At 37.1% G+C, this 14,356-nt stretch overlaps 3 protein-coding genes across 9 annotated transcripts in view; all 3 read right to left on the bottom strand.

Moving 5' to 3' along the window:
• LOC107714721 (protein S100-A16-like) overlaps positions 1–380 on the bottom strand; it is a 12,186-nt gene extending 11,806 nt beyond the window's left edge. The window contains exon 1 of the mRNA XM_016520689.1: positions 249–380. The gene's annotated coding sequence lies outside the window, so the exon portion shown is untranslated. The remainder of the gene's footprint in view (positions 1–248) is intronic.
• LOC107714683 (pre-B-cell leukemia transcription factor-interacting protein 1-like) overlaps positions 1–14,356 on the bottom strand; it is a 24,191-nt gene that overhangs the window by 1,048 nt on the left and 8,787 nt on the right. For 3 of the 7 annotated variants that reach the window (XM_016520619.1, XM_016520617.1, XM_016520616.1), the window contains exons 6-10: positions 13,589–13,612; positions 12,797–12,840; positions 12,585–12,701; positions 11,986–12,253; positions 9,965–11,673 (exon numbers count right to left, since the gene is read on the bottom strand). In XM_016520619.1, the coding sequence (XP_016376105.1) occupies positions 10,319–11,673; positions 11,986–12,253; positions 12,585–12,701; positions 12,797–12,840; positions 13,589–13,612 (1,808 nt within the window). In that variant the 3' untranslated portion in view covers positions 9,965–10,318. The remainder of the gene's footprint in view (positions 1–9,964; positions 11,674–11,985; positions 12,254–12,584; positions 12,702–12,796; positions 12,841–13,588; positions 13,613–14,356) is intronic. The other 4 variants (XM_016520621.1, XM_016520620.1, XM_016520618.1 and 1 more) reach the window with 3 other exon arrangements.
• On the bottom strand, positions 3,081–7,375 carry LOC107714682 (toll-like receptor 13). Its single transcript, XM_074560094.1, is given in 5 exon segments — positions 3,081–3,172; positions 3,334–3,448; positions 3,987–4,195; positions 4,561–4,796; positions 4,799–7,375. Coding segments are annotated over 5 exon segments (2,868 nt in total). The 5' UTR covers positions 7,095–7,375; the 3' UTR covers positions 3,081–3,160.

A 14,356-nucleotide genomic window follows, 5' to 3' on the forward strand; every position in this document is an offset into this window, starting at 1 on the left:
CCCTCAACTTCCACAAAAAAAAAAAAACAGCAAACAGAGACCAACAGAAACCAGAAAACGCCTTTTTCAGCAGGGATTACGAAACAAAACAAGCTAAATGATGAATATCCTTAACCACCTAAAAATCTGGGTAAAATTGTTATAATATCCAGAAGAAAACATCTTATGTTATTCTAAACCGACAAATCTCATCAAATAAACAATAGGGTTGTCCTACAAACTTCTTAGGATCAAATTGGAATGCTTACCTAGTTTTGTAAGGAAACTTCTGCTGATTCTTGCCTCTTCTAACTTAAGCCAGTACAATGCCTTTAAAAATGCCTCTTCTGCGAATTCCAATCTTCCCAAGTTGCTTTTTTTCCCATCAAAGCACTGGGCGTGTACCCAGAACTTTATGGGTGGGGAAAACAGGATATATTACTCAAGAGAGGTGTTGTGAGGACATAACTCCCCTGAAACCGTACTGTCATAACCACACTGGAAAATGAGGTGAGAGGTGAGAAGAGGTTTAGGAAGTGAATAACACCACTTCAGCCAGTTTTCTTCTAAACATCTACGGCCATTTTCTGCTTTCTGATTTATTGCAGTGAGTTCTGTGCCAACTGCAAGGCCCATGTTTGAATGACCTGTGAGAGTGTGTGCCTGTCACAAGTAGGAGCATGCATTTGATCGTTGCACAAAGGCTTAGTGAGACTAGCATAGTGAGATCATCATCCAGCCACACCTTGAGAGCTTAGTCAGATAGGCCTGCTTTTTTCCGAGTTTCTAGCCAACATGCTTTGCCACATTGATCAAAATATAAGTTTTAAAAGTTTTCTTTTCTGTATAACTTTCTTTCTGCAGCATGAAGCTATGTTTGTGCATATGTGAGGGCGGGAGAGAGAAAGAATGCAGCTATGTGAGAGAGAAAGCTGTCTGCTGTGGGGCGCACAGCATACCAGAACACAATTATCAGGAACGTGCTTTCCAATTACCAAGACAAAACCCTCACAGTCCAGTGATTCTCCTCCACCCTGTTCACTAAGCCCACAGTCTCTGTGTTTGGTTGGTACTATGCAACATTAATGTAGGTTTTGTTTGCCTTTGAGTAGCATTTTGAGTAGCATAATTATTGCCAGACAATACAACAGAATTTCTGGCTGTAAGTGCCATTAAAACTTTAATCACAAAGTAAAAGTTCAACGGTTTATAAAGTCAAAACTAGAAACATTAAATAGGTCAAATAAAATATATGTTTTCTTTTACATGTTAATGTAAATATTCTGTTTAGGCCCTCTACTGGCTGAATCTATCTGACCTGCCCAGGCTCCCCCCCCCTCCCTTTTCTTTCTTTCCTTGTTTTATTTTATGTTATTTTTTTTTTTTAATTGATTTGTTTGTTTTGTTTAGAATATGAGGTCATTCATATAACTTGGATAGCACATCTAACCAGTCAGAAAACACATATTAGGATGTACGGCTAACTACCGTCTTAGTAAACAATTTAAAAACATGGGTAGCCACCATGGGTAGTATTTTGGGACCAAGATAAGTCTTGACAGGAACAGAATATTGTTCTGGATGTAAAATCTAGCACAATTGTATCAAGCAAACACTGTTAAAACCATGATTAGCACACGTTGTGAAACAGGACACACCTACAATCCGAGCCTAAATCCTAATACCTCTAGTTCCTGCATCACATAATTGTAAAAAAAAAAGTAATAGTAGTGATAATAATTATACAACATAACCTGTAAATATATTTTAATGACAAACTTTTATATAATCTAATATTTATCTTTTTTTAGGCAATTGTTTACTTTCTCCCAGAAAGTTCCCAAATAAAATCCCTCTTAATATTTTCTCCCAGTTTTCAAAGTTGTAAAGAACGTTGCTCAACTTCATAAGTGTAACTTCTGACGTTTCCATGCCAGAAAATGAATTGTGCAAGCGCAGATGTGAGAAGCTCTTCTTGAAAGATTTATGGTTTTAGAACTGTATTGCAAATCATCTTTATACAGTGGTGTGAAAAAGTGTTGGCCCCCTTCCTGATTTCTTACATCATGACAGGGATTAATTGATTGGCTGACAAAACAAAACAAAACTACTACCCTGCTGGTATTATGTTGGCAATTTTTTATTATAATATATTTTTAAACAAATTCATTGATTTATAGTAGTTTTGCCAATGCACATTTTTGGAGGGCTCTAAACAACTTGGAATAATCTTGTTTGTGTTATGAGCTGCAAAGAGTGATCAGTCAAATGGCATTTATGACAAAGCGCAACTTAAACAAAGACAGCTGTTGATGTTTGAATCATGGTTTTGTGAATTTCATCAAAAATATCACTGAAGTAAAGACTTAAAGTATAAACTGCCCTGTGTAAACATGCCGGTTCATAGTGCTTAATCAGGTTATAGTTTATTTAACCATGAATGAGAGAGAGAGAGTAACAGCGCCCTCTATAGTACTTGAATTAAGGTATTGCCAGATTTACATCCAAAACCCAAATTCTTGCAAGCTATCAATACAGTAGCTTGTACAAACACCAGCATGGTATTAATAACTTATACATTATTATTATTATTATTATTATTATGTTCTTGCTAAGATATTACAGTAAAACAGAGCACATCAACAGAAGATAACAGGAGGAGGAATTTTAAGTTTGTAAAGAAATTCATACATACGTACAACTTCTGTTTGTCTACAAAACTATTTTTAAGAATTTAAGCATTTTAGCGGTAGAGTAGAAATTAAAATATAAATGAACATTCATAATGGGAACTGAAAATATTTCTATGCACCAATGGTGGGCTGTTTGCTTTTACGCTTGAGTGTTTATGAACTCAAATAAGTTTAACATGCAGTCTGTGTAGCACAATGTAAATTTATGTTCAGACATTGGTAAAAAAAAATGTGATGAGTACAATTTATTCATTTTATGAATTTAATCAGTTTAATAATTGGGATTAAATGTCATACAGAGACAAATTTTAAAAAGCATGAACATATGGAATCAACTAGTTACTCCATTCTCATGAATTAACACTGATAAGCATCACATTTCTAAGTGTAACAAGTATTTTTGTTTCAAATAATAAGGTAATAAGATTTGTTTCATTGCTCTTTGACAGCTGTCCTTGTGTTCAAGCAGGACCGCACCAGGTGTAGTTTCAAGAAGCTTCCTGTAAAACAATTCAGATATTATTTCAAATTTAACACCTGTAACAGGATTCTTTCTTGAAGCATCAGTTTAGATGTTTGAGCTATTGAAGTAATATTGTATCTTTCCAACCTCAGTGTCATTCAGACTTCTGCCAGTTATCTGCTGCTTCTTTGTACTTACCGACACCGTGTCTTCCTCTGCAACGTTCCTCCTTAGACGATCCCAGAAATGCACTCTGTCACCTTCATCCTCGGGCCAGTCCAGATATGTATGTGATCTCACCAGTTTGGCCAAACTATGGAAAAGAATGATAAAAGTATTTACACTGTTTATAAAATGAGAAAATGAATACAATATTTGATTTAGTAAATGAATAGTGTAACTTTTAAATGATTAAAAATTATATCAAGTTTACACTAATAATACAATATTGTTTAAAAGCTTGAAGTTGGCAAGATTTTTAAATGTTTTTGAAAGAAGTCTGGTATGCTCACCGAAGCTGCATTTACTTGATCAAAAATACAGTAAAAAGTAACAGTATTATTTCAATTAAAATAACTTTTTAAATGTTAATATACTTTAAAAAGTAATGTATTCCTATGATGGCAAAGCTGAATTTTCAGCAACCATTACTCCAGTTATTAGTGTCACATGATCCTTCAGAAATCATTCCAGAAAAATCTTAGGAACCTCAAACTTTTGAAAAGTAGTGTATATTGATTGATCTATTGTCATCCTGTACTTCCTAAACTCATCTCTGAATATGTTTCAGTTTCACAGTAAATGCACATTGTTCTTAAGTGGGGCATCTTCCCCCATCTTGCCCTAATTACCGATGAAAAGCAGAAAGCTCAAAAGGAGAGATGTGTTCGAGGAAGATGAGGATGAGACGGTGTTTCTGTTCTTCCAGCTGCCGGTGTGTGGCCACTCGCATCTCCAGACTGCACCAGTTACTGCGCAGATACCGCCGGCTGATCAAACAAACAGTGCACTGACTGCTGTAGATACTCTCAGTGATGTTGTCCATGATGTCTTTACCCACCTAAAAGATGTTTCACAAGAATCTTTTTTTTTTTTTACTACATCTTGATGGATAACACAACTGATAACGCTTATGAAAACAACAACTCAACCTCAAAAGATGTTTTTTTTGTGATCAAAACATAACAATAGTGTTTGTCTTGCGATCTAAACATAAAATGTGTTTTCTTATGATCTAAACCTAAGTTGTTTTTTGCAATCTAGACATAACAAAAGATTTTTTTTTTTGGTGATCAAAACATAGCAGTGTTTTTCTTGGGTTCTAAACCTAACATTTTTTTTGTCATGGTCTAAACATAACATAAGCTCAACTACTTCAACTAATTTATATTCAGAAGATCAAATATAACTTCATTTCAACCTCACCTCAAAGTCTCTGTGGTGCAAACACAGCCTCAATCTCGGGTTCCCTTGTTCCTCCAGCCGAGGAGCCATCTCCCCCAGGACCCAGGCCTCATCACAGCTACAGAAAGACACAAAGGCATCATACCGCATCTCCTCTATCTCCCCATCAGCCCCTTCGACTCGTCTCCTCCTCCTGTGCCACTGCCTACCAAACCTCCTCTCCACCCATCCTCTCAGGCGGAAGAAGAGGACTACAGAGGCCAGCGAGCAAAGCGATATCCAACGGCTGCCGACAGCAGAAGACAAACACTTCCAGCTGTGGCTACATAGAAAATGTACTGCGCGTCAGTCTGACACAGCTTCTCCATGGTCGCCAAGAAGTTGAGTTTCTGACAGCGCCAGATACACTTCTGCATCTGCAAGTAGATCACCTGCACTTTTTCCGTGCTCTCCGCCCAATCCGGAATCCAGCCATTTTCACAACTGCACTGGAAATCCACTTTATCAAGAACAAACGCTGTTAGTGCTGGAAGAACTTCGAACATGCCATCAATCAAGACCAGAGGACTGTCGCTGTAGAGACGCAGCAGCTGCAGAGACGTCAGGTCTTTAAACATACTCGCGGTCAGGAAGTTCAGATGGCAGTTTACCAGCACTAGAATCTGCAGTCTTGTTAGGCTCCAGAAGACGCTTCCAGCATCTGTATAGTTAGAAAAGCTCAGGTTGATGAGCTTGAGACGGTGCAGAGTACTGATTTTAGTGTTAATGAGAGGCGCTCGTTCGGCTCCCCCTGAGATCTCAAAAGACTCCAGGTTTGGGAAATAAGGTGCCATGAAGTCATTCTTGCATATGAAATGGGTGCAAATCACGTTCAGCTCTCGAACTGCTGTAAAAACAGTAGTATTACAGTCCGCAAAATCCAGTCTGTCTCCATTAAGCTCCAAAACAAATGTTCCCTCAGGCTGTGATGTAAGTCCCAGGTAAAAAGTAGTGCCATAATGTGCATCAATACTTAGTCGCTGTATTTTCGGTGGAAATCCGTAAAAAATCCTATTTAGATGCAACTCATAAATATACTCCAGTCTACCCAGTGTCAGCTCACGAAGCTCCTGCTGATCCTGAAATGTTCCGACCTCAATAGTCTCAATGATGTTATTGTTGATATGCAGGACCTCCAAAGCCTTAAGGGATCTGAAATCCTTCGCAGTAAGCTGGGAGATCTTATTCGAGTCAATTTTGAGAATTTTGAGGCGATGGAAACCACGAAATGCATGCAGCTGTAGGGTTTTTATGGTATTATAGCTGAGAAAGAGCTGCTCGAGAAGAGGCATACAAGCAAACTGGTCTCTGCCAACTTCTGAAATTGAGTTTCCGGTGAGGTCCAGCAAGGTTAAGGACCAGACAGTCCCATTCACGGCAACACAGAATGGAACATCTGTCAACTTCATATAGGACATTTGCAGTGCTTGAAAACCTATGTTACCTGTCCAGAAACTAAAGTCCAGGTGGCCTACTTCTGATATGCTGATGAATAACTTTGTCAAAGTTGTCCCACACTCCTTTAAGTCCTCTGCAGCCAATCTGTCTGTTGATGTAAAAATGAGGCTGAGGGATTGAAGATGAAGGTTGGTGACCAGATGACACAAATCTTTGAAGTTTGTGGAATATTTTTTTATTACAGTTCCTGCCAAACTCAACTCATTGACTTTTCCAATCCCAGACTCCCAAATACTATCCAGCGACTTGCCTTTGAACTCCAAAAAAAGGCTGGAGAGGTTCTGAAACACAACTAGAGAGTTAGCTTGAATGATTTTGATACTGTTCCCTGTTAGATAAAGGTTTTGAATCCCAGAGAGGACAGTCACAGGCCATGTCTTTGATCCCCCTGGACATCCTTTGGTCTCAATTGTTGAAATCCCACTGTCTATCACACTCAGGTTCTTCAGATGGGACATTCCATCCGGAAGATAACAGAAAATATCACTAAGGTCCTGTGCACAAGTTCTGCTAATCTCTAGTCTGGTTACGCTAACCAACGGATCAAATATACTGCTGGATACATTGATCAACTTAAGACCTCTCAGTGTCAACTCCTCCAAATTAGACAAACCAGCGAATGCGAGCGGTTCCATGGTGACAGACCTACAAATTGCATCACTGAAAAGCAACAACAAATGCTTCAGATTGGGGAGTCCTGAAAAGGCACCAGATTGAACCCTCTCCAGTCTTGTCCCATCTATTTGAAGGACCTCCAAAGAAGGTAAGTGTGAAAAGGCATCAGCAGGAATGCTTGAAATATCACCGACAATACAAAGGGATCTAACGTCAAGGCCTACCTCTGACAGATCAGTGCGCAGGTCTATAATATTGCAGTCTGCGTATAGACCCCTTCCTGGATAATGGTAGCAGTTTGGAGTCTTGGGCATTTCTCTGAGGAGATGTTCCTCGATGGTTAAGCAGCGTTTATGTATAATAGTAAAAACGATATTGCAGATACTTAAAACCAGTGTAAATCTCCACCAGAAGCACAAGGAATTGGAGTCATGCACACCCATTGTAGAGGTACTCTAGACGAATCTACTCCTCTGCCTTCACTCTGCAGATTATATTTATTTGCATTTAATCTCACACTGCACTTGTTCAGACTGTGTGAACTGCTATTTTCCTCACTTCCTCTTTCACTATGAAAAAGCACAGGTTTTCTTTTTTAGAAATCTTAGGTCCTGCCTCTGCTGTATAATTGTTATCTCACTGAAGCACCAGTTTGTCTTAATATTTCTGAAATGCGACATTTTTTAACATCAATCTAACTGAAGGAAAGATAAAATACAGATGATCTCACTCCATATATTCAATGAGGAAATGCAGGATATATGATTTTCTTCAGAATTACTATGAATAAAGTATGTATATTAACGTTTTTTTTGAGTATGGTATTTATGATTAGCTTTATTCCATTAAATGACTTGTACAGTTTAATCCTGTTTAATAAAGTTGTAAATTGCTGCATGTGCACAAAACAAGCAACAAGAACAAACACTATACAGTTCATTTGAGGCATTCATGCAGACATGCGGGCCAAATAAGTTCAAATACAGTGCAGCACAAGAGGAACCGAAAAAACTTTTTTCTATTTTACCGTTTCTATTCAGGAACTACAAGCGATGTTGTGATGAAGAGATAAGGTATCGCAGCCACCGATGCAGGCCTCTTTTAGAAGTTTTCCGAAAAATGCACACATCTTACTGCAAATAAATAAAGCAACACATCATGCATAACCGTATGCGTTTATTCTGTGAAGTTTCACAGCAAAAATATTTCCCACTACCATAACCACAACCATCTGAACTTCAGCGATTAACAATTAAAAAACAAAACAAAAAACAAATGACACTTATCATTGTTGCAATTTTTGTTACAATTTAGCGGTCTGTGAAAAACGTATACATGCTGCGTTTAAGTAGTTAAGTATATAAGTGTACAATACTTAAGTTTTTGAATTTGACTGTTTAACCCAGCATAGGTTCTGTGAAAGCCAGACTGTAAAGGTGCAAGCAGCTTTGCCTGACAGCGTATAATTTGAGAAAAGTGCTAAAAACAGGATTCAGAGCAAAGAAACACAAATTACACCTTAAAATTACAAACCTTACTGAATCACCTTACTGCACTACATACAACTAGGATGGCCTGCACTTTTCTTTAATGATTTGCTTATATTTTTTTAATGTTTACAAAGTTCCAGACAATACAAGCATGTTACTTACTAACGATATCCTCCATAAAATGTTATAAATACTAGTGAAACTGTCAAACAAACCAAAAAAACATTGGGTCAGGAGACCCTAAAGACAAACAAAATAATTTAAAGAACTAAAAAAAGCAGAGCTAAAATTATAAACATTAATAAAACTCCAACAATCTATTTAATATCTGTACACAGTGTATAAACTAAATATAATCCTAAAATGAACATAGATCGTTACGGGACTACTGTAAAAGATTACAAATGTACTAGTCTGTAACTCTCACATTCAACACTTAACTACATTCTTCTGAGGATTATTCGCACACAAATATTATATTTGTGTGAGATGTGCCAGGTCGTAAACATAAACCTGATGTGCAGTAACAGTAGATCAGTTCCGAGAAAACTCCTACAGTTCTTGACACTGTTGCCTTCTTTTTTGGAGCTAGATTCATGAATATCTTCTTAACAAAAAAAATTAAGAATGCTCTAAAGATAAATGAGAAGTCTAAGTGAAATTATAAAAAGATATCTCAAATATTGTCTTAAGAACACGTTTATTTTCTTTTTAGGATTTTTTTTTTTAAAGAATAAAATAATGATAAAATGATTTGACTTGCTGATTGTATACTAACCTACTGAGGTTAAATTTGTCTTTATATTGCAACAATTTACTTAATACTTGGTAAATCTTAACAGTAAATGTATTCATCTATAAACTTTTTTTGTCTAATAGCAACTTGTCAAATAACCCACGGTATTTCTAATCTTGAACATACATCCGACAAACCTACAAGTATGCTACATTATACACTGCATGCATAATTATTATAATTTTTTCCAAGCACATTTTACCAATTCCAAACCACATTAATCTTATTAATCTGTCAGGTTCTCAGAGACTTTGCTCGGGTAAAAAAATTCTAAAAATGACCCTCACTTAATAAGAATAATTTTTAGGATTTTTTACCCAAGCAAAGTCTCTGAGAACCTGACACCTTGTAATTCTGGAGACTCCAGGAAAGTTGCAGTTCTGGAAAATAGTGGCGCTGGAGACTAAATGTTTCCTGATGGTTTTACACCTAATTCTTAAATCTTTTGCAGTTAACGTGTCTTTTCTTCTGCTGACCCAGTAAGGATTTTGCTGTCCAATGGTCATGCCTTAACTCTGCAATTTTTGACTTTTCAGTCTGAGTTAAACCTCAATTTTGGCTCATTTTATCTGTAAAAGAAAACATGCCTAATAATTCTGCACACCTGAATATGAGTTTTTCACGTCCAGCCTTCATGGACAATTATATATCACTTATAAATGATTAAAAACAAAATCAATAATAGTTATTAAGATTGATGTGGTTTGGAATTGGTAAAATGTGCTTGGAAAACAAAGATAATCAGAATATCAATGTGCCTAATAATTATGCATGCGGTGTATTAAATAAAATGCAGTAGTAATATGCATTATATATAGCTAGTATTATAATGTTGTAATGCTTATATTTTAATATCATAACTGTCCAATTAATTTATTAATCATCTGTGTAGTCTAAGATATAATTTAGAATTATTTTGAACATATTTAAAAAAAAAAAAAGTTAATTCTCTTACAGCTTTTTTAAGAACAATCTTAAGACAAAAAAACCTCTTAAGAATTCTTCACAAAGAAACACTATTCTATACATTTCTTAAAATAAAAAATAAGAAAATAAAATAATTTTATTCTTAACCACATTTCATGAATCCAGCCCCAGATCTTTAAATGACTGAACAGGGGACTCTCACGGAGTCTTTATTTGACGTTATATAACATTTTCAATAAAAGTAATGAAAAATGAGCAAAAACAGCTATTATAAGAAGGAAACCATCACTGAGGTTTTACAGTAATGCTTTATCCATGACAAGAAAAAGCAAAGCCAAACTGATCAAAATGAATAAGCTCTTTAAAAATGACACCACATTAGTAAGCAGAAAATCAGGCTCGACTGTTTCGGGATGTACCTTTTCTGAAACCTCTAAATCACAATGAGGAACCTTCAACCTTTCACTCTTCTGCTCTCTTTCTTCTGCTCTCCCTTCCTCACTTCCTCTGGAAGTGCAAATTTCTCCATTGCCTCCCTTTCAAATTCTTCCATCTCATCGTCGTCGTCGTCTTCCTCGCTCTCCTCTCCCTCGCTGTCGCTCTCTTCTCCTTCGGCCATGTCCTCCAAAATGTCCCCCACGTCTTCCACGAACTCCCTGAACGGCATCTGATCATGAGCGAACACTCCATCCGTGAAGAACTCCTTCACCAGCTTACTGAGCTCCCCTTTCCTGGAGGTCTGGTCCTGATCCTGGAGCTTCTTCAGGTAGGACTGGAGAAGGGTCTCGAAGTCCCGCAGGCTGACGGGAGAGAGTCCCTCGACTCGAGCGCAGTCTGCCACACCGCTGCACGTCTCCCGCTGCCCGTCATAGTGCTGGATGCGCGCTCTCTGTCTGGTCCAGTAGTTCTCATGGTCGTAATGGTGATGGGAGAAGGTCTCGTCTGGTGCTCCATGCCCATGTTTCTCCTTTTCATTGGGACTATTTTTCCCTTCATTTTTGTGGTAGTACGTCTTCTTTTTTTTCTCCTCCTTTACTCCCTCTCTTGGCCATTCTCTATCTTGTGACTCTCTTTGTTTCCCTCTCCACTGCTTCTCCTCTATTTCTTTTTCATCATACTCTTTTGGAAATTCTTTGTCTCCTTTCCATTTCTTCTCTGTTTTATCACTGTGTTTTCCCTCACTCTTTTCCTTTCTCCATTCTTTTTCACCTTTCCATTCTCTATGGTCATTCCCACCACTCCGTTTATCGCTTTTCCAGTCTTTGTCCTCTTTCCGCTCCCCTCTCTGTTTACATTCGTTTTCCTCTTTCACTTTCGTGTTCCCAGTATCCTTCCAGTCCTTCTTGTCTCCCGTCCTCTCATCCTGTCCTACATGTTTGTCTTTCTTCCACTTTTTATCTTCCTTCCATTCTTTTTTCTCCTCCCACTCCTTAAAATCTTTCTTGTCTTCACTTTCTTTGCCCATTTGATCATAATCTTGTTTTTTGTCCTTTTTCCACTCTTTTCTCTCTTCTTTTCGCTTCCCTGTTTTTCCTGCCTCTTGGTGGCTTTTATCTTTTTTCCAGTCCTTCTGTTCCTTAGTATGTTTTCCCTCAGTCACTCTCTCCCTCCTTTCCTTGTCATCTTCCTTTTTTCCACTTTTCTTCTTTTTCCATTCTTTGTCTCCCTTGCTTTGTTCCTTCTCCTCACTCTTTTTGTCCCAAGTCTTTCTGGGCTTCATGTCTTGTCTTTCCATCGGTGGTACATCACTTTTGACTCCAGCAGAGGGCATCCGAGAAGCTGCAATGGGTGGAACAGATTCTGCTCTTCCTGGAAGAGAGTTAGGATGAAGTTTTATTTTTTTTACCCACAGAAAACAATACAAAAACCAAAAAATAAAAAATCATTGCCCCCAACATAAATAAATAAATTCTTATATAACATATATATAACATGAACCAAGAATTTAATATATGATTTATAATGTACTTTTTCATGTGCTTTGCATTTTAAAACAAGTTTAGGAGATGCATGTTACTGAATTTGAATCAGTTTTTTTTTATAGAAAAAAAATAGAGAGAATACATGTGTTTCACTGATGTATGACTGCTGTCAGTGTGTGTGTGCATGTGTTTACTGCACCTGTGCTCTGTGTCAGCTGTGAAACTTTAGCTCTCAGATGCTCCAGTTCTCTCTGTAGTGATGGCAGGGCCTCCAGCTCTTTCTTTGCTCTCGCACTTTCTTCTTTCATTCTCTCGTTCTCTTGCTCCAGCTCCTTCTGAAGAGCAGGTACTCTATCTAGTTCTCCTTTTAGCCTCTCATACTCCTTCTCCAGCTCTTCTCTCCTCACACGCTCTTTCTCTCCCTCCTCTGCCCGAAGTTGCGCTGCTTTCAGTTCACCTTGATGTTGCTGAGTTTACAAACAGGGCAAAAATTAACACTGAACAACAGAAACCCATAAACTGGAAATTGCTCTGCTTCTTTGTAACAAAAAATGAAAATGATGTAATATCAGAACTAGCATTATTTAATATAACAATCATGCAAAAGTAAATTACAACAGCGTTTGGTCCTAGAAACCTTGAGGAACAGTATAAAAGATAATTTACATATACACTTTTAAAGGTTCGCTAGCAGAACCAGCCTATTTACTTGTAATTTTGTTTCACTCTCTCTCTCTGACACTTAAACTCTTGGCTTCATTTGGACTTCATTTAATACAGGTCTGCACATGTCTGTACCTGAAGCTGTTCCTGTAGTACCAATATATGCTGATCTTCCTTCGCCTGCTTGCTTAACATATCTGGAGGCTGAAGACCAACAGGCGTGTCTTTGGAGATCTCAGGATTCAGCCACTCCTATCACAAACAAATAACCAACAGATGATATACTTACAAAAATATACATTTTAGGTCTGTAAAATCATACAAAAAAGAAGAGCAAATGAACTGACCTGATTTGTTGGGTCCTTCAGCTCTCTAACATCCATGTCTGCTTCTGAGAGGAAAACGCAGGAGATCAAGCAAATCAAGAAAAATAACACGACAACAATCACAATCACATATCAATCATTAAAAAGCAACATTGGCCGATGTGATGAAGATGAGGAAGCTAACATGGAGCCATAACACTCAGTAATTAGGGACTGAGAGATCACGCAGAAAGCATGCGGTTCCAGCAGTGACTTCAATATAACATGCAATGTTCAGAATTAAATCTGATTCATTTTCTAAACGTATGCATTATTCATGTCACTGTCATGTCGCCATATCTGATATTCAGAGTGGTTAAACCTCCATGTGACATCACAGGAAATTAAACATGCTGCACAAACCATTTTAAGGAGTTATTGTGCATCATGAGGCTTAGTTGAAAACATAATTTAGCCAGTGCCCTGAAAACTGCAACTCTCACCCAGAAATGAAAATTCTGTCATCATTTACTCACCCTTAAGTTGTTCCATTCCTGTATGACTTACTTTCTTCTGTTGAACACAAAATAAGGTATTTTGATAAATGTTAGTAACCAAAAAGTTTCTGGGCCCCATTGACTTCAATAGTGTTTTTTTTTTCCTCCATACTACGAAAGTCAATGGGGAGCAACAACTGTTTGGTTTCTAACATTCATGGTGGTGGCTGAGGAGATACCCCCAGACAACGTGAAGCGCTTTGAGTGCCTAGAAAAGCGCTATATAAATGTAATGAATTATTATTATTCATCAAAATATATTTTAAACTCTTCCTACCATCATCTGGGTCCATGAGCATACCTGTGGAACAATACACCTCAGTCTCAGACACAGGAACATATTCAAATTCACTCTGTGATATGGGCCACTCCATAGGTACTTTTGGTCACATGCCCCATTTTATGACACAGCATATTCAATACCAGTTTGTCAAGGAGTCATAGAAAAGTTGATTATATCCATCCTCATAAATGTGTGGTAATCTCCATCACACATGTCTGAGTATGTAGTTTATGAAGACGTCTCTAGTGACTGACAACCTAATAACGATGGCCTAAGAGCATTGTCTTGATCCCATTTATGAAATCAAACTGAAAAAATGGGATTCAAATTTAAACATGGAAAGTTTTAGAATTTTGAAAAAAAAAAAATCACTCAAACCATTATGTTATAAATGTAATGAATTATTATTATTCATCAAAATATATTTTAAATGTTCAACAGAAGAAAGAAACTCATACAGGTTTGGAACAACTTGATGACAGCATTTTCATTTTTAGCTGAAATATCCCTTTAATTACAGAAAAAAAATACAAAAATAATTAGTATTTAATAAGCATTATTTAAATTATAATAAATAATAAGCTTAAAATAAACTTTTAAAAAATTTAATTAGCCATATCAAAAATTGTGTTTGTTTTTTTTCTTGAACAACCAGCCTAGACACTGAATGCCATGGGCATTTTAATACATTTTATGAATATGTATTTTTCCAGATTTGCCAAGCTCTAAAATATTTTATCAGGGATACATTTTGAGTAAACA

The sequence above is a fragment of the Sinocyclocheilus rhinocerous genome, unplaced genomic scaffold, assembly GCF_001515625.1.
Source record: "Sinocyclocheilus rhinocerous isolate Xijiao unplaced genomic scaffold, SAMN03320098_v1.1 scaffold2194, whole genome shotgun sequence".
In the NCBI taxonomy this organism is placed as follows: Eukaryota; Metazoa; Chordata; class Actinopteri; order Cypriniformes; family Cyprinidae; genus Sinocyclocheilus; species Sinocyclocheilus rhinocerous.